Source organism: Eubalaena glacialis, chromosome 4, assembly GCF_028564815.1.
Source record: "Eubalaena glacialis isolate mEubGla1 chromosome 4, mEubGla1.1.hap2.+ XY, whole genome shotgun sequence".
Classification (NCBI taxonomy): Eukaryota; Metazoa; Chordata; class Mammalia; order Artiodactyla; family Balaenidae; genus Eubalaena; species Eubalaena glacialis.
In genome coordinates, this window is record NC_083719.1 from 55,724,655 (window position 1) to 55,748,526 (window position 23,872).

The 23,872-nt window shown below is 36.4% G+C and overlaps 1 protein-coding gene across 3 annotated transcripts; it reads left to right on the forward strand.

Moving 5' to 3' along the window:
• Positions 1 to 3,198: 3,198 nt before the first annotated feature.
• On the forward strand, positions 3,199 to 23,019 carry GTF2H2 (general transcription factor IIH subunit 2). 3 transcript variants are annotated; one of them, XM_061187884.1, is made up of 16 exons: positions 3,199 to 3,239; positions 5,893 to 5,958; positions 6,583 to 6,676; positions 7,000 to 7,036; positions 7,263 to 7,349; positions 8,384 to 8,434; positions 8,754 to 8,808; positions 12,443 to 12,548; positions 13,783 to 13,873; positions 14,040 to 14,127; positions 14,631 to 14,738; positions 16,299 to 16,362; positions 18,050 to 18,153; positions 18,724 to 18,826; positions 21,049 to 21,088; positions 22,899 to 23,019. In XM_061187884.1, the coding sequence occupies exons 2-16, from the start codon at positions 5,907 to 5,909 to the stop codon at positions 23,016 to 23,018; spliced, it is 1,200 nt and encodes a 399-aa protein (XP_061043867.1). In that variant the 5' UTR covers positions 3,199 to 3,239; positions 5,893 to 5,906; the 3' UTR covers position 23,019. The 3 variants fall into 3 exon arrangements, with proteins under 3 accessions (XP_061043867.1, XP_061043868.1, XP_061043869.1); XM_061187885.1 differs by having other exon boundaries at positions 6,599 to 6,676; XM_061187886.1 differs by lacking the exons at positions 16,299 to 16,362; positions 18,050 to 18,153.
• The last annotated feature ends 853 nt before the right edge of the window (positions 23,020 to 23,872 follow it).

Here is a 23,872-nt window from a genome sequence, read left to right on the forward strand (position 1 = left end):
TGCAGGGGACATGGATTTGATCCCTGGTCCAGGAAGATCCCACATGCTGCAGAGCAACTAAGCCCGTGCGCCACAACTACTGAGCCTGCGCTCTAGGGTCCACGAGCCACAACTACTGAGTCCAAGTGCCGCAACTACTGAAGCCCGTGCACCTAGAGCCTGTGCTCCGCGACAAGAGAAGCCACTGCAGTGAGAAGCCCGCGCACCACAAGGAAGAGTAGCCCCCGCTCGCTGCGACTAGAGAAACCCTGCATGCAGCAACGAAGACCCAATGCAGCCAAATAAATAAATAAATAAATAAATAAATAAATAAATAAAATAAATATGGCCAGTTATACCTACTTTCCAAAGTCAAATGGTGAAAACAAGTTTTTAAAAGCAAACTGGGTTTTAAAAGTACGTGTATCGGGCTTCCTTGGTGGCACGGTGGTTGAGAATCTGCCTGCTATTGCAGGGGACACGGGTTCGAGCCTTGGTCTGGGAAGATCCCACATGCCGCGGAGCGACTAGGCCCGTGAGCCACAACTACTGAGCCTGCGCGTCTGGAGCCTGTGCTCCGCAACAAGAGAGGCCGCGATAGTGAGAGGCCCGCGCACCGCGATGAAGAGTGGCCCCCGCTTGCCGCAACTAGAGAAAGCCCTCGCACAGAAACGAAGACCCAACACAGCCAAAAATACATTAAAAAAAAAAAAAAAAAAAGAGTACATGTATCATCCCAATCCCATATGTTTGGTGTGTGCTGGGTACAGCTTTATGGTGTAAATTCTTTTTAGTTTTAGGCAGATAATTGCCTTATGTTTGGCATTGTGATAATTCATAGATAATGAACAAATGCTTTAAAAGATAGTATAGAGTTTACATATCAAGTTAAAGATTATCAGATACTCTTATAAGCAACTCTGGAGGGTTTTAATGAGTCTTGAATGATTGAGGTTCCATCTAAAGGTATTGCAATAGGAAAGCTCATCTCTCCCAGTCTTTGAAGTTGCACACTTTGAATTTCAGCTGATTCCACTGGCTGAGCTGTTTGTGAATTTCCTAACTCTCTGGATTGTGTCCAGCCACCCATGGGCAGAGAACAGATTGTTCCATTCTTTATAGTTGTTGCTTAGTTTTACAAATTGAAACGTTTGACTAGGTTATATCATTTCTTTATTCTACCACTTTGTAAGCAATTAAAATATTTTGTCGATCATAATAATGGCAAAAGATTACCATGGATTTATGCATTTTTGTTTTGTTTTGCCTTAGTACCATTCCTACTTGATTCAAGATCTGAGACATATATTCAGAGGAGAGTAAACTTTACAGTTGGGAAAAGCTTGAATGATTCGGCCTCCTGTCCACAAATATGCTTTAAATTCTTTGGAGAGTCCTCTGTCCTTTTCCGGTTTTTCCACAAAGTCTTCCCAGACAGGTGGATAGTAAACATAAATGAGAAACTTGGGGCTTGGGGTTGTAACTGTTTGTTCTATGGGTGTGAATCCTGTCTTGGAACAGAATGGCTAATCAGAACAGAAGGAAAGAAAAGTGTGGGGTTTGTGGAACGAAGGGAGGGAGGAAGAGGGGATACTAGGAAGGAAATAAAAGGAAAAAGGGTGGAGTTTGTGTGTGAGTCCTGTAAAGGAGTCAAAGATGTAGGGGAGGCAAAGATGGAAGCCAACTGGCACTGGGAATCAGCAATGCTAATTTCCCCTCCTCACCTTTTAAAGACAACATCAGAACTAAACAATAAGACCTTGTCTTCTGGGGAGAAATAAAAGGAGCTGGTTATGGAGTTGCCAAGATGTGATGTGTAAGCCCTGTAGGGTAGGTGGAAATAATCCCATCTTATAGATCAGACTTGGGTTGTGACTTGCTTCAGGTCACCCAGCTAGTGTGGCAGAGCCTGATTTTTAATTCAGGTCTGTTCTTTCCACTACTGTGCAGGATGGCTTCTGTTTATGTTTTTGAGGGGGAAGAATACATGGAAAGATTTTAGTACCAACAAAACAATATAGGCAACAGAGGGGAAGCGTGCGGTGATGGGGAACCAAAGAGGTTCCGGCAGTTCCTTTCTCCTTCTTTTCCTGGGCATAATCCTTTCCTGAGGCTCTGGGGTGCCTTGCCTCTCCATTTCTCAGGTATGGGAAATGCTAGTAATTCTGTGCGTATTAGCAGATATCTCAAACAACTTGTTCAAAATTGAACTGATCTTACCAACCCCCCACCGTCTCAGTAATTGCAACTCCAGCCTTTCAGCTGCTCAGCAACAACCTTTGGAGCCATTGATTCTTTTTTCATAACAAACATCCAGTCTATTGACACGATTGAGAATCCAGCCGTTTTTCACTAGCTGCACTGCCATCTGACAGTGTTTCGAGACCCGCACTTCTGATTCAGTTGCCACCACTCATCCCCTGCTTGCCCATGCCGTCCCTCAAACACACCAATGTGCTTCCACCCCAGGGGCCTTTGTACTTGCAGCTCCCTTTCCCTGGAGAAATCTTTCCCTAAGTATCAGCACGGTTAACTCCCTCCCTCATTCTGATCATGGTTCGACTGTCTTCTTGGCATGCGGGATCTTATTTCCCCCACCAGGGATCGAACCTGTGAACCCTGCAGTGGAAGTCTTAACCACCGGACCACCAGGGAAGTCCCCTGACCACCTATTTTAAACCGCAACACTTTCCCCCTTCCATGCTTAATTTTTCTCTATGGCACAATCACCATTTGATACAGTATGTTTTTCTTCATAATTGTCATGAGGGCAAGGATTTTTGTCAGTTTTTCATTTCTATTTCCTCAGTGCTTAGAACTGTACCAGGCCCAAAATAGGTGCTCAATAAATATTTGTGTCATTTAGCAGGAGCAGCGGAGCAGTCCAGGAAAACCGCTGCACGGCAAGCTGGCTCAGCTGAGTCTGCTGATGTGGTCAGAGTCCTTCATGCCAACCTTTTGTAAAGAATAAAATCAAGTCTCAGATCCCGGATGGACGGCTACCGGGCCTCCAACTTTCCAAGAGCGAATGGCCACCACTCCTCCCGCCTCTTTGCGAAGAGCTGGAAGGAAGCAGGACGTCCCTACCCGCAAAGTCAGCAACACGGTTGCTCCGGCCTGCGAGCGCCACGCTCCGGCCACCACCGCTCCCAGCAGCCGGAACGTTTGCGCGTCGCCACCGCGCGCGGCGGAAGGACTTCGGCGGCGCCCTCAGAGCAAATTGAGCAGAGCTTCCGGCAGAGCGGCCCTCAGCAGGACAGGTGAGGCCGTGGTAGAGGTTTGCCCGGAGCCGAGGCGGGGATTCGAGGCCTGGGAAGTGTGGCAGCGGGAGGGGCCTTCGCGGCTGGAAGCGGGGATTGCATGGCCCAGAACCGCCTCGTAGGGAATGAGGATGTGTGGGAGGGGGCGGAGGGCAACTTCCGTCTAGGGAGCTGCATAGAAGCATCTGGGGCAGCAGTCTGGAGAGTGGCTCTCCTGCCCTAAGACAGGGCACGAGTTTGGGGACCTGTGGTCCTGGGTTCTAGCTCGTCACCAGCCTCCAGCTGTGTGGCCTCAATAGAGTTACCAGCCTCAGAGCCTTGAGTTCCACACCTGAAAAGTAGGACAGTTATCACCCTTGCCTGTCGCACAGCGCTTGGCAGGGTTAGGTGTGAGGGAAAGCTTCATAAATTGCGATGTGTGGTGCAGATCTCATTTGTTTACATGTAGCCCTCTGAGCTCATGTGAAGGAATCATACCACCAGGCTTCCCCAGGGGGAAGTGGCTTTCCTGGGGTTGGATTCCCAGCGATATTTGTAAGAAGATGGAATATTGGGCAGTCATAGGCAGTTGGAGATGCTGACCTAAGAGGTTACCAAGTACATTTTCCTCCAGGCTGCATAAATCCCTTCTCTATTAACTGCATGCATTGTAAACATCCAACTTCCCTTTGAACATCTGCAGTTATGGGGATCTTAATACCTCTGTCGTATCCCTGTAATTTCCCATTGCAGACAGTTCGAATTAAGAAGTCCTTGTATGCAGTGAGCCAGAGGTGGTCCTGCTTGCAGTTTCTGCTCATACAGTTCTCACTTTGTTTCTGAACTTTCAGAGAATTAAAAGTAGTAAAATAAAAATAAAATACAGTTTAAATATTGATGTGATGGATGGCAGTAGCCACGTCTTTAAGAATTTAAGCTTTTGATTTTTGACATTCATGATAAATACAAAACCACCTCCATGGAAGATCAAAATGTTCAATTTAGTCACTGTATGCTGTATTACTACACTCATCATTAAACCTACAAGGCACCAACATGGTGTGTTGAAATAGCACTGATGTCAGAATTAAGGCACTTCTTGTTATTTCAGGATACTAAAGTGGATCACCTGATCTCCTGAAACAAATGAATCTCTTCCAGCGCCAGGGAGTGGCTTGTTAATTCAGTGAGAGACACACAGAACTTTAGCAAATAATATCTGATTGTAGCAGGTGCCAGAGAAAGCGGTGATGCCATAAAAGCAGTCTTCAACTTGTGAATAGGTTTTAATTCCAGAAGTCCATTTATAAAAATCTATATATATTTAGATTTTTAAGTATATTTTTCTATAGGAAAAATGAAATAAATGAGGTTGAGGTCTTGGTTATCGTCCTCATCACAAAAATTAATCTTTGCCCCTGCCAATGATGGGATTTGTTTTGTCCTTAATGTCTTGGCACTTAGGATTCCTTTGATCTTTCATTTATGGTAGAAGGAAGTTGAAAGTGAGAATGTAGAATGGGGAGGGAGATTCCACTGGGGAGGGTGGAGGTGTGGATGTGACGGGGGTGTTTATTACTTGGTTATGGTTAATAGAGTCCTCCCAACACCAAATTTATCCCTGATTATTATTATTATTATTATTTTTTCAAATCCTATGATCTTTTTTCTAAAATAACATGTGAAATCCAGACAAAACAAAATGCAAATGTTTTAAATTTTTAACTTTGAAATAATTTTAGGTTTACAGAAAAGTTGCAAAAAAAGAAAAGTACAGAGTTTCCATATAACCTCCCTCTTGAGACAGCCTGAGCTAATGTATAAAGTTCCTTTCCAAATGCTTACTAAAATTATTTAAATAATAATGAAATTATTAAATAATTAAATAAAATTTAAAATAAATTAATTGAGCTCAAAATCAAGATGGGGTATCCCTGATTATTAAAGAAATACATGTTCATGTTGAAAATATGAAAATACAGAAAAGAATAAAGAAGCAAAAAACCAATCATCCTTAATTGTAATATCCCATCAAAACCATTTGTCCTATTTATTGAATTACTAAATATTTCCTTTTTCTTTTAATAGTTGGGGTTATAGTGTAGGTTTAATATTGTATTTTTTAAAAAATTGTGAGCCATAAGCATTTATCATTTATGAATAATAATAAGTTTCATTTAAAAACTTGATTATGAGAAAATTCACACAAACACAAAGGTGGAAAGATAGTACAGTGAATCACCATGTATTCATCACTCAGCTATAATAAGCAGCAGTTGTGGCTCATGTTTCATCTATACCTGTACCCACTTCCCATAATTCTATGGTTCTGTCCTATGACACATCTTTAATACATTTTTGTTTTTTTTTAAATTGTAAAGAGATGCTTATTTCTGGTGGTGCCAAATTTGTGCATAATTATTCATATTCGTTCTTGGGGATGGGAAAAGAGTTCCATGAGGATTTTAAAGTATTTTTCATTCAGCTACAATTATTGAATAAATTGCGAAGAATAAGATGATTTTGCATTCTGAGTTTTTTTTTTTTACTTTGTATGTTTACTTCCCTCTCTTTACTTTTCAAATTTAATTGTATGCATTTGGTGACAAACATCTTTAATCAATTCACAATCTAATGATTTTTTTTTTATGGAATGTTGAATAATACAATACAGTAAGAAAAAAATGGATGAAGAGCCTGAAAGAACTAAGCGATGGGAAGGAGGCTATGAAAGAACATGGTAAGTAGGGCATTATTACTTTCCCTTCCCTTTTAGACGTTCTGGGTTTTGTTTTTTTGGTTTTGTTTTTACAACTTCATTGAAGTATATTTTACACATGTTAACATTCACCTGTTTCTTATGTATAATTCAATGATTTTTAGAAAATTTACTGGATTGTGAAATCATCAACATAAATCAGTTTTAGAACATTTTTACCACCCCAGTAATATCCCTCATGTCCATTTACAATTAATTCCATTCCCACCTCCAGTCCTAGGCAACTACTGTGTGCTTTCTGTTTCTCTAGATTTGCCCTTTCTGGACATTTCATGGAAATGTAATCATATAATATGTGGTCAGTTGTGTCTGACTTCTTTAACTGAACATACTGTTTTCAAGGTCATCCATGTTGTTGCATGTATCAGTAATTCATTCCTTTTTATTGCTGAATAGTATTCTGTTAATATGTTTATGCCATGTTTTTATTCATCCTTTCACCATTTGATGGACATTTAGATTGTTTATAATTTTTGGCTGTTATGAATAATGCAGCTGTGAACATTCAGGTGCCAATCTTTGTGTGGACATATGTTTTCATTTCTCTTGGGTTAATAAAATTTTAGCTTTATCTTTTCAAACAAGTAATTATTGCTTACAGGGAGATTCTTAAAGAAGATGAATCAGGATCACTTAAAGCTACAATAGAAGACATTCTCTTCAAAGCAAAGAGAAAAAGGTAGGTAAAGTTTGTGTGTGTTACAAAAGGTAAAATATATTCCTTTAAGCGTTTCTGTCCACTTATGGCCACTCCTTGGTACTTCATTTGAGCTGTGTTTCAGGGAAACTGACTTGTAGCCTTCTAAATAGGGGGAAGGAGCCAGCAACCTAGTGCCTCAGCAGGGAAATTGATCTTCAGGGACTGTCCAAAATGCCCATAATTATATGTATCCATAAGTTAATAATTTATTTCACTAAAAAAATGCAGGTTAGTTGAAAAGTTGTAATGGTTTTTCAGGTAGTAGATGGTATTCCATTAAAATGTTTGCATGATTTTAACAGGGTATTTGAGCACCATGGACAAGTTCGACTTGGAATGGTATGTTATTCTTTTTTCCTTTTCTGATACAGGACTAGTTTGAGTTAGAGAAACATTCTGGCTTAATAGAATAAACAACAGTAAAACAAACTTTTTAAAGGAATATATTAAAAATATATGTGTAGAATATGTGAATACTAAATGACATTTTTACTTCTTGATCAAAAATGTATTTGAAAATTGTTCTTATTTGTGTGTTTTGTTTTTGGGGTTTTTTTTTTGGTAGATGCGCCATCTTTATGTGGTAGTAGATGGATCAAGAACAATGGAAGACCAGGATTTAAAGCCAAATAGACTGACATGTACTTTAAAGGTATACTAAAATTATTCTAATTTATACTACATGTGAGGAAGGATGCTGAATTCTATAAAAGAAATGGTTTTAAAGGAAGCAATCTTTTTTTTTTTTTTTGAGCTAATACAAACTATAGCTAAGTAGAAGTGCTACCGGATCATTTATGGAAATGGTATACCAAAATAGCTAATTATTTATGCCCTTAATTCCACTCCGTGTTAGGATCTTGCTTTGTCAGTTATCCCTTTTTTTTATTGAATCTTCATTCTCCTTTGACTTACTTGAATCAATCTCCTCAGCTTATAAACACATTCAGATTATTCCTAATTTATTAAAACCCATCCTCAATTTTGCTTATTCTCCTGTTTGTCTTTATTGGATCTTTTCCTTGTTTAGATTGTTTCTGTCTTATATGTCCAAATGGTTCCATCTTTTAAGGACTAGCTCAAACCTATCTCATCACTTACCGTTTCAAATTCAGGTTTATTTAATATTTTAATTTTTATTTATTTAATACTTCAGAATTTATTATTTTTTATTTATTTAATATTTTTACTTCTGAACATTTTTTGAAAATCTGTAAACTTAAAAATCATTAGAAACAATGCTTGATAAGTAGATTTCACAGGGACTTCCCTGGTGGTGCAGTGGTTAAGAATCCGCCTGCCAATGCAGGGGACACGGGTTCAGTCCCTGGTCCAGGAAGATCCCACATGCTGTGGAGCAACAAAACCTGTGCGCCACAACTACTGAAGCCGTGCTCTAGAGCCTGTGAGCCACAACTACTGAAGCCCGTGTGCCATAACTACTGAAGCCCACATGCCTAGAGCCTGTGCTCTGCAACAAGAGAAGCCACCGCAATGAGAAGCCTGTGCACCGCAACGAAGAATAGCCCCTGCTCGCCGCAACTAGAGAAAGCCCACATGCAGCAACGAAGACCCAACGCAGCCAAAAACAAATAATTTAAAAAAAAAAAAGATTGCACAAAACCTGTTTTCTGTGGTTGTTGTTTTGCCCTTATCTAGTATTTCCTTTTTGTTTTCTTTAAACAGTTGTTGGAATACTTCGTAGAGGAATATTTTGATCAAAATCCTATTAGTCAGGTATGTAGATAAGTGATATAATTCAGAATTAGCATCCTGATATTATTGCCAAATATAATTTATTTTTTTAAAACATTGTACATATATTCTATTGGTGATTAAGTGATTCAGATCGTGTACAAGTTTCTGGGACACTTAGCAATGAAAAGCAAGATAACTCTAGAAGTTAATGTACAGTGAACACATAGCTCAGTTTATATCAGAAGTTTCTCATGTTACTTATTCCTTTTGTAATTAGTCATTTATTTTAGTTACGTACATTCTTATCAAGAAGAAATAATTTGTTAAATTAATAATCTTTTTTTTTTTTTATTTTGAGATTGGAATAATTGTAACAAAGAGTAAAAGAGCTGAAAAACTGACTGAACTCTCAGGTATGCATAAAATTACCTTTATAGCACTCAAGGACTTGGCTTTATTTACCCAACCTTGTAACTCTGTTTGTAAGGTTGCCTAATAAGTAAAATGAAGCCTTTCTGCAGGCTCTTTAGGTGATACACTTAAAAAACCCTCTATTAAACTCTTGGTCTCTAAAATGACCTGTTTTTTTGTTTTGTTTTGTTTTGCCGCCCACGCGGCATGAGGGATCTTAGTTCCCCAACCAGGGATCAAACCCGTGTCCCCTGCAATGGAAGCACGGAGTCTTAACCACTGGACTGCCAGGGAAGTCCCTAAAATGACCTGTTTTAAATTGAGTTCTGTTTTTTCATTTGTTTTTTTTTTAAATTGAGTTCTGCACAGTCGTGAATAGTATTATAATGAATGTAAATGTTTATTCTTATCCTGAAAGCATAAAGATAAAATTATTTTAACCATTCAGAAGATCCACTTAATCTTAAAATTAATTTTTTAAAGGTAAACCTCTAATTTAAAGAACAAAGAGTATAAAAATTGAATTGTAGTTGTTAATGATTAGATTTTCTGCTTGCATGACATGCCTAACTGAATTTTATTCTTAAGAGATAATAATGGCAGATTTTATTTGCTTTGGTATATGTGCTATTGCAAACTTACGTCACTAATTCTATTTTATTTTCTGTAAAATACACTATCCCTTAAATGTGGTTCTCAACCTTTCATCCTCACCAATACACATAAAATTGACACACTTCCATCATTAGTAATTTTTCATTATGGCAGTAAGTAGTGAAGTGTATGTTAGCCTGGGGTCATCCAGGAAACTCAGTTGGAAGTAATCCAAAAAATCACAAACTAGCTTAAGGGCAAAGGGGAAATTACCGGCTCATGTTGAAAGGTGGGCTGACTTCACATATAGTTGTTTCTGTCTGGCTTCATTCTCTGATAGGTTTTCTGAGAGGTGAAAAGATGTCTATTAATAGCCCAAGTCTACATGACCCTCCTAGTCCGTAGCCTCAGCACAGGTTCCAAAGAGGACTCTTATAGACCCTTATTATGATCTGCCCATCCATGAGCCGTCAAAGTGGCCAAGGGAATGAAGTATTTTGTTGGTAGGCCTGGATTACATGTCTGTGTCTGGAGTAGGGTAGAAGCAGGGTAAGTTCCATTTGAACCACATAGTCTAAACTGGATTCTTACACAGTGAAGGAAGGATGATTCCCCTAAGAAAAGGATGTAGGGCCGACCCTCTTGCATGCCCCCTCCCCCAAGTTAATAGTAATATTCTATGGGTGCACAGAGATGAAAAATCCTCTGGTGATTCTTATAGGCCTCTTGAAAGTACCCTCTCTTCCTCTGAACAGAATCACTGCTATAAACCACACTGACAATAATGTAAGTATGCTTTTTTTCTATACTCATAACACAGTAGGAGATAAAAAATTGTTTTGTATGGTATGGTAGAAAGAAAAGTGGATAGAGAGCCAGAAGATTTTGAGTGCTGGTCCTGCCACTGGGTAGGCATATGTCTTTGGGCAAATCACTTAACTTATTAGATTTGTTTCTCAGTTATGAAATGAAGGAATTAGACTTAGGTACTTTTCATTTCTAAAATTTTATGATTCCAAGAATAAATACTTGCAGTATATAGCTGACCCTTGAACAACTTGAGGATTAGGAATGCTGACCCTCTGCACAGTTGAAAATCTGCGTATAACTTTACAGTCGGTACTCTGTTTCCGTGGTTCCACATCCGTGAGTTCAACCAACTGCATATCATGTAGTACTCTAGTACATACTTAGTGGAAAAAAATCTGCATATAAGTAGACCCACATAGTTCATACACTTATTGTTCAAGGGTCCACTGTATATTAACTATGGCAAATGGTTAATATTTTAAAACTTATTCAAATAAATAAGAACACCAAGAAGCTCCAACTAGATGTATGGGCAAAGAAGATAGACAGTTCATGCCAGAATAAAAAGAGGAATTAAGTAACTATTAAAAAAGAAAGTTTAGCCAAACTAGTGTTAAAAAAAAAAAAAATCCCACTCAACAACATTTTACATATTTTAAATGACCAAAATGAAGTTTCAAAAGCAATATATGGCTTGCTGAACCATGGAGAAACTGGTACTTATAATGCTGATAGTCTGGTTAATTTGTTTAACATTTTCTGGAAAAGAGGCATAAAAATGTTCCTTGGAGGACTTCCCTGGTGGTCCTGTGGTTAGGACTCCGCACTTTCATTGCTGAGGGCGCGGGTTCAATCCCTGGTCGGGGAACTAAGATCCCGCAAGCTGTGCGGCACGGCCAAGAGGGAAAAAAAAAAAGGTATTGAAAAAAAATATTCCTTGGAGTATACTTAGGAAATGTTATGAAAGAAGAAAAAGCCTCACTCTACAAATATACTGTCTGCAATGGTATGTATTGGGTTGGCCCAAAAGTTCGTTCGGGTTTTTCCGACGATGTTACAGAAAATCCTGAATGAACTCTGGCCAACCCACTATAATAGTGACAAATTGGAAATAAATGTTCAGTGGTATGAAGGTAGTTTGCTATATGATAAACTCGATGTTTCATTGTTGTTAATTAATATGAAGACAATGTTGAAATAGGAGGAAATGTCTGAAGAATACCATATTTTATTGAATCTCAGATTCTGCCATTTGTAAGATACCTTTATTTTATGAGTCATCAAGAAGGAAACACTCTAGCAATTAACCTTTGATACAATGTCAAATGATACGTGAATTGTTCATACCAGCTTCTTGGTGGTTTGACATGCCTGTCAACTATTCTAAAGAATTTGGCGGTTTCTCTTCCCTTCATTGGTATTGCTTAGCATGAGACAGACAGTCTTTTCAGATGTTATTTCAATAACAACGTAACACAGTTTTGTCTCTTTGTGGAAATCCTCTTTTTTGGGTCTTATAAAGTGCTTGTTTTTTACCCCTGAAGAAAAAAATGGAATTGCAGGCATTCCTCTATCAATGAGTTTTTGCTTCACCAATAACAAATTTACACCTCACTGTTCTGTTCCATGCCTTTCTACATAAAAATATAACCGTCTGTATTAGCCTTTCTAAAAACACTTTAAATTACAGTTAAACTCAACATGAACAGCACAAACAATGCACATGATACAGTTGAAGCAGCAACACATCAACAGCATTCATAGGTTCGCACATGAGCAGGCAGTGACAGCTGTGTCACAAACGCTGCCTGGCTGCCAGTGATTGTAAGACACATCGTGATTTCAGAGCTGTTAAAATGTGAACATATATTAGTATTAAAAATGATGAAATAGGAAATATTAAGAGTAAAAATTTACACACTCTAGGTTAATATTATTTAAATGTGTGCTAATAGACAAAGAGATTATTTGTATTCTGTTTTTTCAGTATGAGTGAGACTTTATATAACAAAACATTTCTGATGAAAGTGCAACTTGCTGATAAGAACTTGCTATATAAAAAATAAATAAAATAAAATTCAAAAATTCAAAAAAAACGCAACTTGCTAAAAATGTAAATCAAAGGGATTCTGTTGTTTAACATCATAGATATGTAAATTTGGGAGAAAGGTAAATTTCTATAATGTATATATAGATTTTTATTAAAAGTAGAGTATTCCATTTCTATTTTAGGAAACCCAAGGAAACACATAATATCTTTGAAGAAAGCTGTGGATATGACTTGCCATGGAGAGCCATCTCTTTATAACTCCTTAAGCATGGCTATGCAGACTCTAAAGTTAGTATTTTACACTTATTGTTTATAATTTATTTCAAAGTTTTTTGAATGAGTTAAGTTGAAATGATATGTTAATATGTGTCTCCATAAACCCAGCTATAATGAAATCATTATTGAGAGAAATATGTAATGTCATTTATAATGTTTAGTATGGTGTTGGTAAGTAATTTTTATTTTACATTTTAGTTGCTGAGGTATATCCTTAAAGGTTTTAGAAAAATATAATTAAAGCTGTAGTAATATTAGTACAAAAGAAATATGATAAAAAATATTTTATTGAAAATTGATTGTATGTGGAATTTAATGTGATATAATAACTGAGTTTGTTGTACGTTGTTTTTTATTAACTTATTTTGTAATACATCTATAAATTAATAGCACTTTTCTAGCAAGTTTAACTATGTGGAATATAGTTAAAGCCCCAAAGAAAGTATTCAATATATTTAAAGCTTATATATTTTATCCCTGGATAGTCTGTCCTGACTCAGATTTTTATACCATTATATGATATTTTTTTATTTTTGAAGTAGATGAGAAGGAGGTAACACACATAGTGAAGGTAGGCACAATAGCAGCATCCACAAGTGAAAGCTGAGCCTAACAATGAAAATATAAGCAGGAAAGCTATAAATAATTGATAAAATTGCTCCAAAAAGCATAGAAATATCTATTTGGTATAGAGGAGAACAGTTCATCACATCTTAAAATCCCATAAACCGTCATTTAATTAAATGGTACACAAACATTACTGTTTATGAATATTATGACTGAATCAACATGAGATTAAATTATAGTCTTTAAAAAAGAAGTATGTTACTATTTTCAAGCCACACATATGCACCTTAAAGTTGATTCCTATAGTATTGTCATACTTTCCAATGTACACTTTAGACTTTGTATGAAACAAATCTATTAGAATGTAAGCTTCATGATGTCAGGAACCTTGTTGGTCTTGTTTATCACTTTATCCCCAGAACTTAAAAGAGTATTCAAGAAATATTTATTGAATGAATAAGTGAATCAATGAATTTTTTTTAAGTGTGTAGCTAATTTTAGAAAAATTGGCATTAAGGTTTTTAGAGTATACTCACAATTCATTCCTTTGTAATGTTGAAACAAATGGGGTTATTCTGTAGTCTAAGTGTGTAAACCATGTGTACTATTGTTTCTGAGTTAAGTTTTTTATTAGTGTAATTTGTTATACCTAATTGGAGTGGTTTTTATCTTTCTTTAGACACATGCCCGGACATACAAGTAGAGAAGTCCTAATCATCTTTAGCAGTCTCACAACCTGTGATCCATCTAATATCTATGATCTAATCAAGGTAGAACCAATAATTTCTTCATAATCAAAATCAAAGTTACAACTCTAAAGAGAATTCTATAGTGAATTTATTACTAGTTTTCAGAACATTCTATTTTTCAAACACATTAATTATTCAATTTTTTTTTCTTCCCTCAAAACTCTCCATTTTCTTGGATTTTACGAAGACCCTAAAGGCAGCTAAAATTAGAGTGTCTGTTATTGGATTGTCTGCAGAGGTTCGGGTTTGCACTGTGCTTGCTCGTGAAACTGGTGGTATATATCTAGAATCTTCAATATTTACTCATAATTACTATGTAAAGTAACAGTTTATTAATTAGGATGTTTTTATATGTTTTTTAAGCTGCTAAACTTAAATCAGTTCATGTTCTGAAGTCCAAAATATGGGTAGTTACATTAAATATATCACCGATTCTATAAGCTATCATCTCAGAATGCAAGGAATTTTCAGTAGTTATGTCAGTGTTCAGAGGAAGCATTAGAACTCTTGAAAAGCTAGAAATTTTACTATATTAATACTTAGTGAAGAACTTGTAACTTGGCTTTAATTAAATTATAATTACAGTTATTCCTAGAGAAGTCAATTTAGAGATGTTATTTAAATAAAGTTTTTGAAAAATGATAATTTAACTTAAGTATTTACTTTGAAAATGAACATTTTCAGATGGTAAAACTTTTACAGAATTATATAGAAATTACAGTTCATTCTTATGTCTGGAAAGCTGTTGTTTCTTCTCTTTTACTTCTCGTCTTGTTAGGCACATACCATGTTATTTTAGATGAAAGCCATTACAAAGAATTGCTGACACATCATGTTAGTCCTCCGCCTGCCAGCTCAAGCTCTGAATGCTCACTTATTCGTATGGGTAAGTATTTGTTTTGTGTTTTTTAAGTAATTAATTAATTAATTTTTATTTTTAATTTTCTTTTCGGCCGCACCACTTGCAGGATCTTAAATAGTTCCCCAACCCGGGATCGAACCCGGGCCACTGCAGTGAAAGTGCCAAGTCCTAACCACTGGACTGCCAGGGAATTCCCTATTTTGTGTTATTTTAAAATAGACATTTAAAAAAATATATTTTGACTCAAGCTAGACTTTCTATCTCATTTGCACAAGTTATTTTAACGTTTAAGAATTTCTTGTATTTAACTTAAATGTTTTATAATTAGAGAAAATTATGCTGTTGAAGCAATTTTGGGAAATACAGAGAAGTAAAAAGAAAATTAAACTCACTTGTAGTCCTATCACTCAAGGAACACTACTGGTTTTTTTTTTTAAATTGTTAAGGTTAGAAAGGTATACAGACACTGTGTTTATAGAGAAATTCTTGTATTAAGAAATCAAAAAAGCTATAAAATCTGTACTGTTTTATCAAAGCTGTGTAATACAATTATTATTTTATAGTAAACATTCATTTGTAAATTGAAATTGAAAAAGCCCAACTTTTTTGTAATTTGTAATTGAAAAAGCCCAACTTTCAATACAAAAAGAGACTCCTTGTCTAATGTGCATTTTTAAACTGTCAGTGAGATGGAATGCTTTTCTGCCTTGTTTTTGGCCATTTATAGTACTGTTCAACCTCTCTTTCCTGTTTCCTCATCTCACGTGATATTAGTATCTATTTCATTGTGTGTTGCAAGGATTGAGTTAATACAGACCAAGTATTTAGAGTAATGCTTGATATAAATACTCAGTACATTTTAGATATTATGTTGGCTAATCTTTTCGATTTACTGATACATTTCCTTAGCCTATCTTAAAGTTATTTTTAAACTTATAATAATTCTCCAAATTGATTTATTAGAACCATTTAGGAATATCAACCCATTTTCAGTCACCTGATGCAAATGTTTTTTCAATTGGCCACATTCCTTTACTTTTATTTATTTGTTTTGAAATGTAGATAGGTTTAAAATTTTTATATAGAATGAAATTTCTCTTTTTTTATGGTTTCTGCTTTTCTTAGACTTGTTTTCAGAATTTAAAAATATATATGGAAAATAAACTACATGGGTTTGGACATTCCAAAATTTTTAACTAGAAGTATGTTCTTATATAAAATGAAAGTAGACTATATTATAGACTCCTCTGTTATATCAGAAAGTATTTAAAAATTACACACATTTTCTTTTTAAAAAGCAGTGTGTGTTAAGTGTAGTTAAATTAGAAAATATGGATATGAACTTTAGAATCTGAGGCCATATGTATGGACAGATCTTTCCCCCATTTCCTCCACTATTAATTCTTTTTCAAACTGGGAATTACTGTCAGTTTGACCGTGCTATAATAAACATATCTAAAAGGCAGGAAAGAGAACTTTTGCACAACTTAGTGGGCTTTCTGGTAGGAACATTTTTAGGTTTCTATTACTAGAATTTTTCTGTTTCCTTGGGGAAAAAAAAGTAATACATTTTCTTCTGTGAAGGATTTCCTCAGCATACCATTGCTTCTCTGTCTGATCAAGATGCAAAACCCTCTTTCAGTATGGCGTAAGTAAAAACCTTGAAACTGTCCGTGATAATGTTTTTACATTGTTAAGTCCTTCCTGTAAGTTATAAATTTAAAAGATGGACTTGAAATGTAATGGCTTTTGTAGAAGATTACTTTCTATGTAGCTGTAAAAAGGAGTGAAAACTATATGTACTCCTGTAATATTACTAAGTAAAACAGTAAGGTAGAGAAAAGTGTATAGTGTGCTACCAATCATCTAAGAAGAGGGTGGAGGTTTGAGTAGACACATTCTTGTTTATATTAATAATAAAAACAGGAATGAAACCAAAAAGTAAAAACTAAAAAAATGTTTACTAACGCAATGTGTGGAGAAAGGCAAAGAGATAGATCCTAGACTTTTCTGCATATGACTTGTTTTAACTTTGGAGCTTTACATTTTACATAATTATAAAACAAAAGTAAATTTAAGAAAGTAATTCTTAAAACTCATAAATAAGAAATAAGACTACTGTCTTTAGCTATAAAAGTATAATAGGGACTAGATTTACACTTCTGTCTCCTTGCAGAAAACCAAACAAAATATACAAAACTGTGGTTTTCGTACATTGGACAACAGGCAGTGCAGATAATGATCCCTGCAAGACGGGAAACAAATGAGGTGGGCCCTCTGATTGCAGCTTACTGCCTAGAGAGAATTTCCAGGCTGCTGTGCAGGGAGGGAAGACCCACACAGAGCCAGGAGGTTTTGCTCCGTTCAGAAACAAAGTTCAGAGTTTGTGGGGGTGGGGTGGAAGCAACTACCATTTTGCAGGGCGGAGTACTCGAGAGTGAAGAGCTGCACCGAGAGCTCTGGAGAGCTTCAGAGACCTCCCCACGAGTCATTAGCTGAGTGTTGATCTGTACATTCCTGTCGGGAAACTCCTGGAGGCCAGGGAAAGAAGAGCTGGAGAGGAGCAGCAGAACAATCCCTAGAGCTCACACATGTTCCCACCAGTCAGTGTGGAAAGGCCTCTTAACACCACAGGCATTGAATAGAGTCCACAGTCATGAAACCAAGTTAACTCTAGACTAGCAGCTGTTCTGGACAGCCTAACAAACTTAAAAGCAAGTCTTGGCATCAAACTATTTCACAGTTACTTAAGTATATTCCAGAAAAAGCCACAGTGTATTTAAGGCAATGCAAAAAAAAATCCAGCACCCAAAACAGAGCAAAATTCACAATATCTGGCAACCAATCAAAAATTACCAGTCATGCAAAGAAGTAGGAAAGTATGACCCATAACAAGGAGAAAAATCATAGAATGGAAACATATCCAGAAATAACACAGTTGATAGAAGTAGTAGGTTTGGTGTTAAAATAATTATTATACATATACTCCATATGCTCAGGAAAGTTGAGGAGTACATGAGTATGATAGGAGATATGGAAGATAGAAAAAAGACCCCAGTCAAATTTCTAGAGATGAAGAATACAGTGTTTTAGATGAAAAATAAGCTGGACTAGGATTAACAGCAGATGAGTCACTGAAGAAGAGGAGATGAGTGAATTCAAAGACATTAATGGAAACTATTCAAAACAAAATGCAGAGAGGAAAAAAAAGACAAAAATGAACAGCGTAAGTGAGCAGTGAAACAACTTGAAGGTTTTAAAATCAAAGTGGCTTTTGCTCTAACTGCTCACATCTTTATATATCACTTTTTAAAAAGTAATGTTTCCCCCCATAGGCATCTGGATAGCAACACTGAGCCAGGACTTACATTAGGAGGCTATTTCTGCCCACAGTGTCGGGCAAAGTACTGTGAGCTTCCTGTTGAATGTAAAATCTGTGGTAAGAAACCAACTGTTCATTATCCAGTAAATTAATCTTGAATAACTTCTTACCTATATTGCTATTAAAATAAATATAAATATTAAGCTCTGCCTATGTTTCTGGATTTAATCTGTGAAAAAAGACATAGATTACTTTTTTTCATTGTGTGCCTAGTACTCCATTTTTAACAATAAACATGGCATTCTAAAAGAGTTTCCTAATTCTCTTTCTGAAAAAAATTATGTTCTTTAAAGGCAGTGCAGTAGATCTAGTAGATGTTTTTGCAGCTCTTCATAAAATAAATATATATATAAGGAGAATGAGAAGTTAAAGTAACAGAATTGTAGAATTTTATTTAATTTATAAGTAAGGAAATATGCCAAGAGAGGTCACATACTTAGTGACAGAACTAAGACTCCATCCTGGAGTCTCCTTTTATGGCCACAGGTAAACTAAAGAAATGAATGCCTGCAATCCTAAAAAAAAAGAACTTGAAAATATTTAGCCTAAGTTATATCATTTGACATTTCAGCCATCATCTTTATGAGGTTTGGGTTATTAAATATGTCTTTCTGCTTTATGTGTTAGGTCTTACTTTGGTGTCTGCTCCCCACTTGGCACGGTCTTACCATCACTTATTTCCTTTGGATGCTTTTCAAGATATTCCCCTGGAAGAACATAATGGAGAAAGGTACATGAGTTTTGATTAATTTGTATCTGTTACAAGTGGTAATGTTTGAATATATTGTTACTACATTAAAAAAGAGTCATATTCACTTGGTCAAGATTACTGCTAATATAGAAAATGAGATGTAGAATGCCTTGTTTATGACTGAAATGATTCATTAAACAGATCTGGATCTCCAGAGATCTAGTAATTTCCCTAAATTTTAATATTAATATTTAATATTTAATATTTAATATTAATTTCCCTGTAGTAAGAGTGGTGGTATGTTGGTAAATCAGCTCTCCAAAAAAGAAAAAAAAAAAGCCCCGATTTGTAGCATTTGCTGATTTCCATGGTGTAAAACTGGAAGATTTATCCAGAAGGCCTAATATCAAAATAATATAAAAAATAAAGAAAAGATCAAATGAAGAGTATGAAAGAAATATTCAAGGATATTTTCTACTATCGAAGGAAAGAACTTTCTAGATTGAAAGGGACTGTCAAGTGCCTGACATATTGAAGGCAGACCTGCACTAAAGTGTATCATTGTGAAATTTCAGAATACACAGCAAAATACTAACCCTAAACATTTCTGGAGAGGGAGAATTGGGTCACATGACCTGGAATTAAAATTGTTTGGCTTCTCATGACCAACACTGGATGCTGACAGGGAGCAGTTTCCTTCAAAATTTGGAATGAGAATTATTACCAACCTGAATTATATACCTAGCCAAGGTATTTAAGTGTAGGTAGAATAGGGACTTCCCTGGCAGTCCAGTGGTTAAGACTCCATGCTTCCAATGCAGGGGGTGTGGGTTCGATCTCTGGTCGGGGAACTAAGTTCCTACATGCCGCGCAGCGCAGCCAAAAAAAAAAATGTAGGTAGAATAAAGATATTTTTAGACTTGTAAGGTCTCAAGAGACTTTCTTAGGAAGCTGTGGAAGAGATGATTCAAAAGAACTGAGAAAGAGAATGAATGAAAGAGAATAGGAATATTTACCTAATTCAAAAGTGGCTAAAGAAAGCTGTAGGATGACGTCCTAGAATGACACTTGTATGTCAGATATGGAGAACAGTCAGTCCAGTTTGGAGAAAGTCAGAATGCTCCAGGAGAGATGTCACCAGAGGATGGAAACTACAGAATTCCTGATGCAGCTGAACATAACAAGAGGATATTCAGACTTCTCAGGGATCGGTTGGGGCTGAGTTAGTGGTAGTTAGAAAACTTAAGCTTATGAATAACAATACAGTTATTAACTCCAGGAAAAAGTGTTTTACAGAGAGGAAAATTTGTATGGCATGGCTCAGCTGAATATGTCTATATAGTCATAATAAACTAAACATTTAATATTGTTCTATCCAAAATGACTTAACAAATGTCAATCTCAATTCTTTCTATGTAGTTATGTGTACCCATGCTATTGGTTCAAGATAGTTGAAAGAGAATTAAAATCTCATCTTCTATAGTGGGAGGATCATAGCCAATGGCCTATGAAAAAAACCAAGAGGTAGCACTATGAGCATTTGCTCTGGAAATGAAGTGGGGGTGGGTAGGGACAGAACTGCTCTCTTTTGTAATAAATTTTGAGAACTTTAAATTCTTTAAACCATTCCTTGAAAATTAAGCCCTTAGGCATCCATTTTTATGATAAATTAACTTCTATCCATCTAGACTTGTACCAGCTGTCTGCTGTCTTTGGGAAAGTTGGAAAATAATCATGCATATCATTTTCTGTAGGTCTTAATTCCCTTGCAGAATACCAGTTGAGAAATCATATTCATATTTAACCTTGATGAAAATAAAATAAAATTTGTTTAAGGAAGATTTTAAGCTGTCAGATGACCTTGGGATTTACTGTGGAATTTTCTTAAATTACTGGTATTCTTAATTCTTTCTCCTAAAAATCATATGTAAAGATAATTACAGTTGACCCTTGAACAACACGGATTTGAATTGCAAGGGTCCACATACTTGTAGATTTTTTCCATAAATACATACTACAGTACATGATCTACAGTTGGTTGAATCCTCGGATGTGGAACTGCTGATATGGAGGGTCAGAGAGCCAGAGGGCCAACTGTAAAGTTATACTCAGATTTTTGACCTTGGGGATTGGTACCCCTAGCCTGCGTGTTGTTCAGGGGTCAACTGTACTTAGTAATAAGAGAATTCTTGTTGAAATTTTCCTGAGCTATTTTAATGAGTGAGTCCTTAACAAAATGATCCTTAAACTTTCTTTTTCAGATTTTGTTATGCCTGTCAGGGGGAACTGAAAGACCAACATGTAAGTTCATGTGCTTTGTAAATATTAAGTATTGTACAATAAATATTGAGGAAATAGTATTATAAGTTTTCAATAGATTGTTGAAGACCAGACTCATATCGGGTTATTCCTCAGAAGTATAACAGTAGGTAGAGATAAAATGGGAGCTGTTACAAACAGTTGTTTTGTAATTCTGCATTCTTATTTTGCTATAAAGATGTTTTAGTACTTTGTCTTCAGTTTGCAAGCTAAACTGAAATACTGAAATATTAGTTTGGAAATACTAAAAGTTTTTTTCTCCATGATATACTTTAGGCACTCATAACTCATTTTGAAGTTACCATTTAAGGTGACCACAGACCAAAGGTTATCCCTCCATTGTGCCACTGAGAAAATATTTTTTAAAATTTTGATGGGGCCAATTTGAACATATAAACTTATATAAAGTTGCAAATAAGATAGATCACTGTCTAGTTTTAATTTTTTGTTAATTTAGTTACATGTCCATATTTAAAACTATACTTTATAAACTATATAAAATATTAGTTGAAAGGATGGCTTGTTTTATTCTACTCTCACATTTCATAAAACAGTTGTATCGGAGTTTCCTGGTGGTCTAGTGGTTAGGATTCGGTGCTTTCACTGCCATGGCCCAGGTTCAATCCCTGGTTGGGGAACTGAGATCCCACAAGCCTTGAGGCATGGCAAAAAAAACCCCAAATATATATATAAAAAACCAATTAAAAAAAAGATTTTATTAAGTTTTACATGCCTCTTTGACATCAGTAGCTGCATCCTCACTAGAACCACTTTTTGACTCATTTGAAAGTTTTTAAGAAGACACCATCTTTTTTTTAATAAATTTATCTTATTTTTATTTATTTTTGGCTGCACTGGGTCTTTGCTGCTGCGCGCGGGCTTTCTCTAGTTGTGGCGAGGGCTGTTCTTTGTTGCAGTGCGAGGGCTTCTCATTGTAGTGCCTTCTCTTGTTGCAGAGCACGGGCTCTAGGCGCGTGGGCTTCAGTAGTTGTGGTGCACGGGCTCAGTAGTTGTGGCTCGCGGGCTCTAGAGCGCAGACTCAGTGGTTGTGGCACACGGGCTTAGTTGCTCCGCGGCATGTGGGATCTTCCCCGACCAGGGCTCGAACCCGTGTCCCCTGCATTGGCAGGTGGATTCTTAACCACTGAGCCACCAGGGAAGTCCCTAAGGGACTTTAAGGACTCAAAAACGAAGTTATTCCCTCATTTTGTTTTTTTCCTTTTATAAATTTATTTATTTTATTTATTTATTTTTGGCTGCATTGGGTCTTTGTTGCTGTGCGCAGGCTTTCTCTAGTTGCAGCGAGCAGGAGCTACTCTTCGTTGCGGTGCACGGGCTTCTCATTGCGGTGTCTTCTCTTGTTGCAGAGCACAGGCTCTAGGCACGCGGGCTTCAGTAGTTGTGGCACGTGGGCTCAGTAGTTGTGTCTCGTGGGCTCCAGAGTGCAGGCTCAGTAGCTGTGGCACACGGGCTTAGTTGCTCCGCGACACGTGGGGTCAATCTTCCCAGACCAGGGCTTGAACCCATGTCCCCTGCATTGGCAGGCGGATTCTTAACCACTGAGCCACCAGGGAAGCCCCCTCCCTCATTTCTAAGGAATAATTTTTTGGAAAAAATTAATTGCCTTCGATTTGAGAATATATAGTACATTGGAACTAATAAAGTTGGTAGGTGAGTAGGGAAAAAGTGATAAAGATATAAAAGAGCAAAGCAACTTGAATGTCTTCTAACTATGCTGTACTTAACTTTTGGAAACTACTTTTTAAATTTAGTTTTCTTCTTTTCACTGCAGGTCTATGTTTGCACTGTGTGCCAAAATGTTTTTTGTGTGGACTGTGATATTTTTGTTCATGACTCTCTCCATTGTTGTCCTGGCTGTATTCATAAGATTCCAGCTCCTTCAGCTATTTGATTCCAGCATATAATACACATTGAATGTGTTAAAAAGACATTTGCGACTGTAAATAAAATGATTCTTTAGAAGAAACTCCAGTGAAGAACAGTTCGAAAGGAAAGTCTGATCTAAGAAACCTATTACTTTAAAGCTTTCTCTGTAATGATTGGTAAAGTATTTACTTAATGATGTATATCTAATACCGCCATTTTGGTGGTTTGTTATCTGAGACTGGCTTACCTTTTATAGTTCAGGTTAATGAACTATCCTTGTTAGCCTCACTCAGGTTCATACCCAGGGACTGGTTAACTTAATCCCCCTCAACTTTCCTACCCTGGGTCATCAGAAAAATGTAGGTGAGAATGTATGATGAGGTCCATGTTTCAGGTTCAATGAAGATATACTGTTATAGGCAGGACTCTTTCTAGGGTATACCCTTCTGAGAGTGAATCAGGTTTCCATAGCAAAGGTATGTTTATTTTAAATCTACGAACTTTAGTCACTCTAACTTGAGTTTCACTATGATAGTCATGATTTTATAAATAACAATTCTTAGTGAAGAATGTTATCAGTAAAGACAATGTAATCCCACCCTGGAGAGTCTATTCAATAAATCTTGGAGGAAGCCCAGGAATATGCATTATTTTCAGTTTTTTATATATATATATATTCTTTTTCAGATTCTTTTCCCTTATAGGTTATTAGAAAGAATATGTATTTTTAGCAGCACATGTGTGCACACACACACTAAGACATAATTTGACCAAAGTACAGATCTTTCTCCCAAGAGTCATACTCTCTGCGCCTAGACCCACATGGTTCTTTACAAGTAAACAGACTTCGGCTCTAGGTAACCAAATTAACTGCTGTCT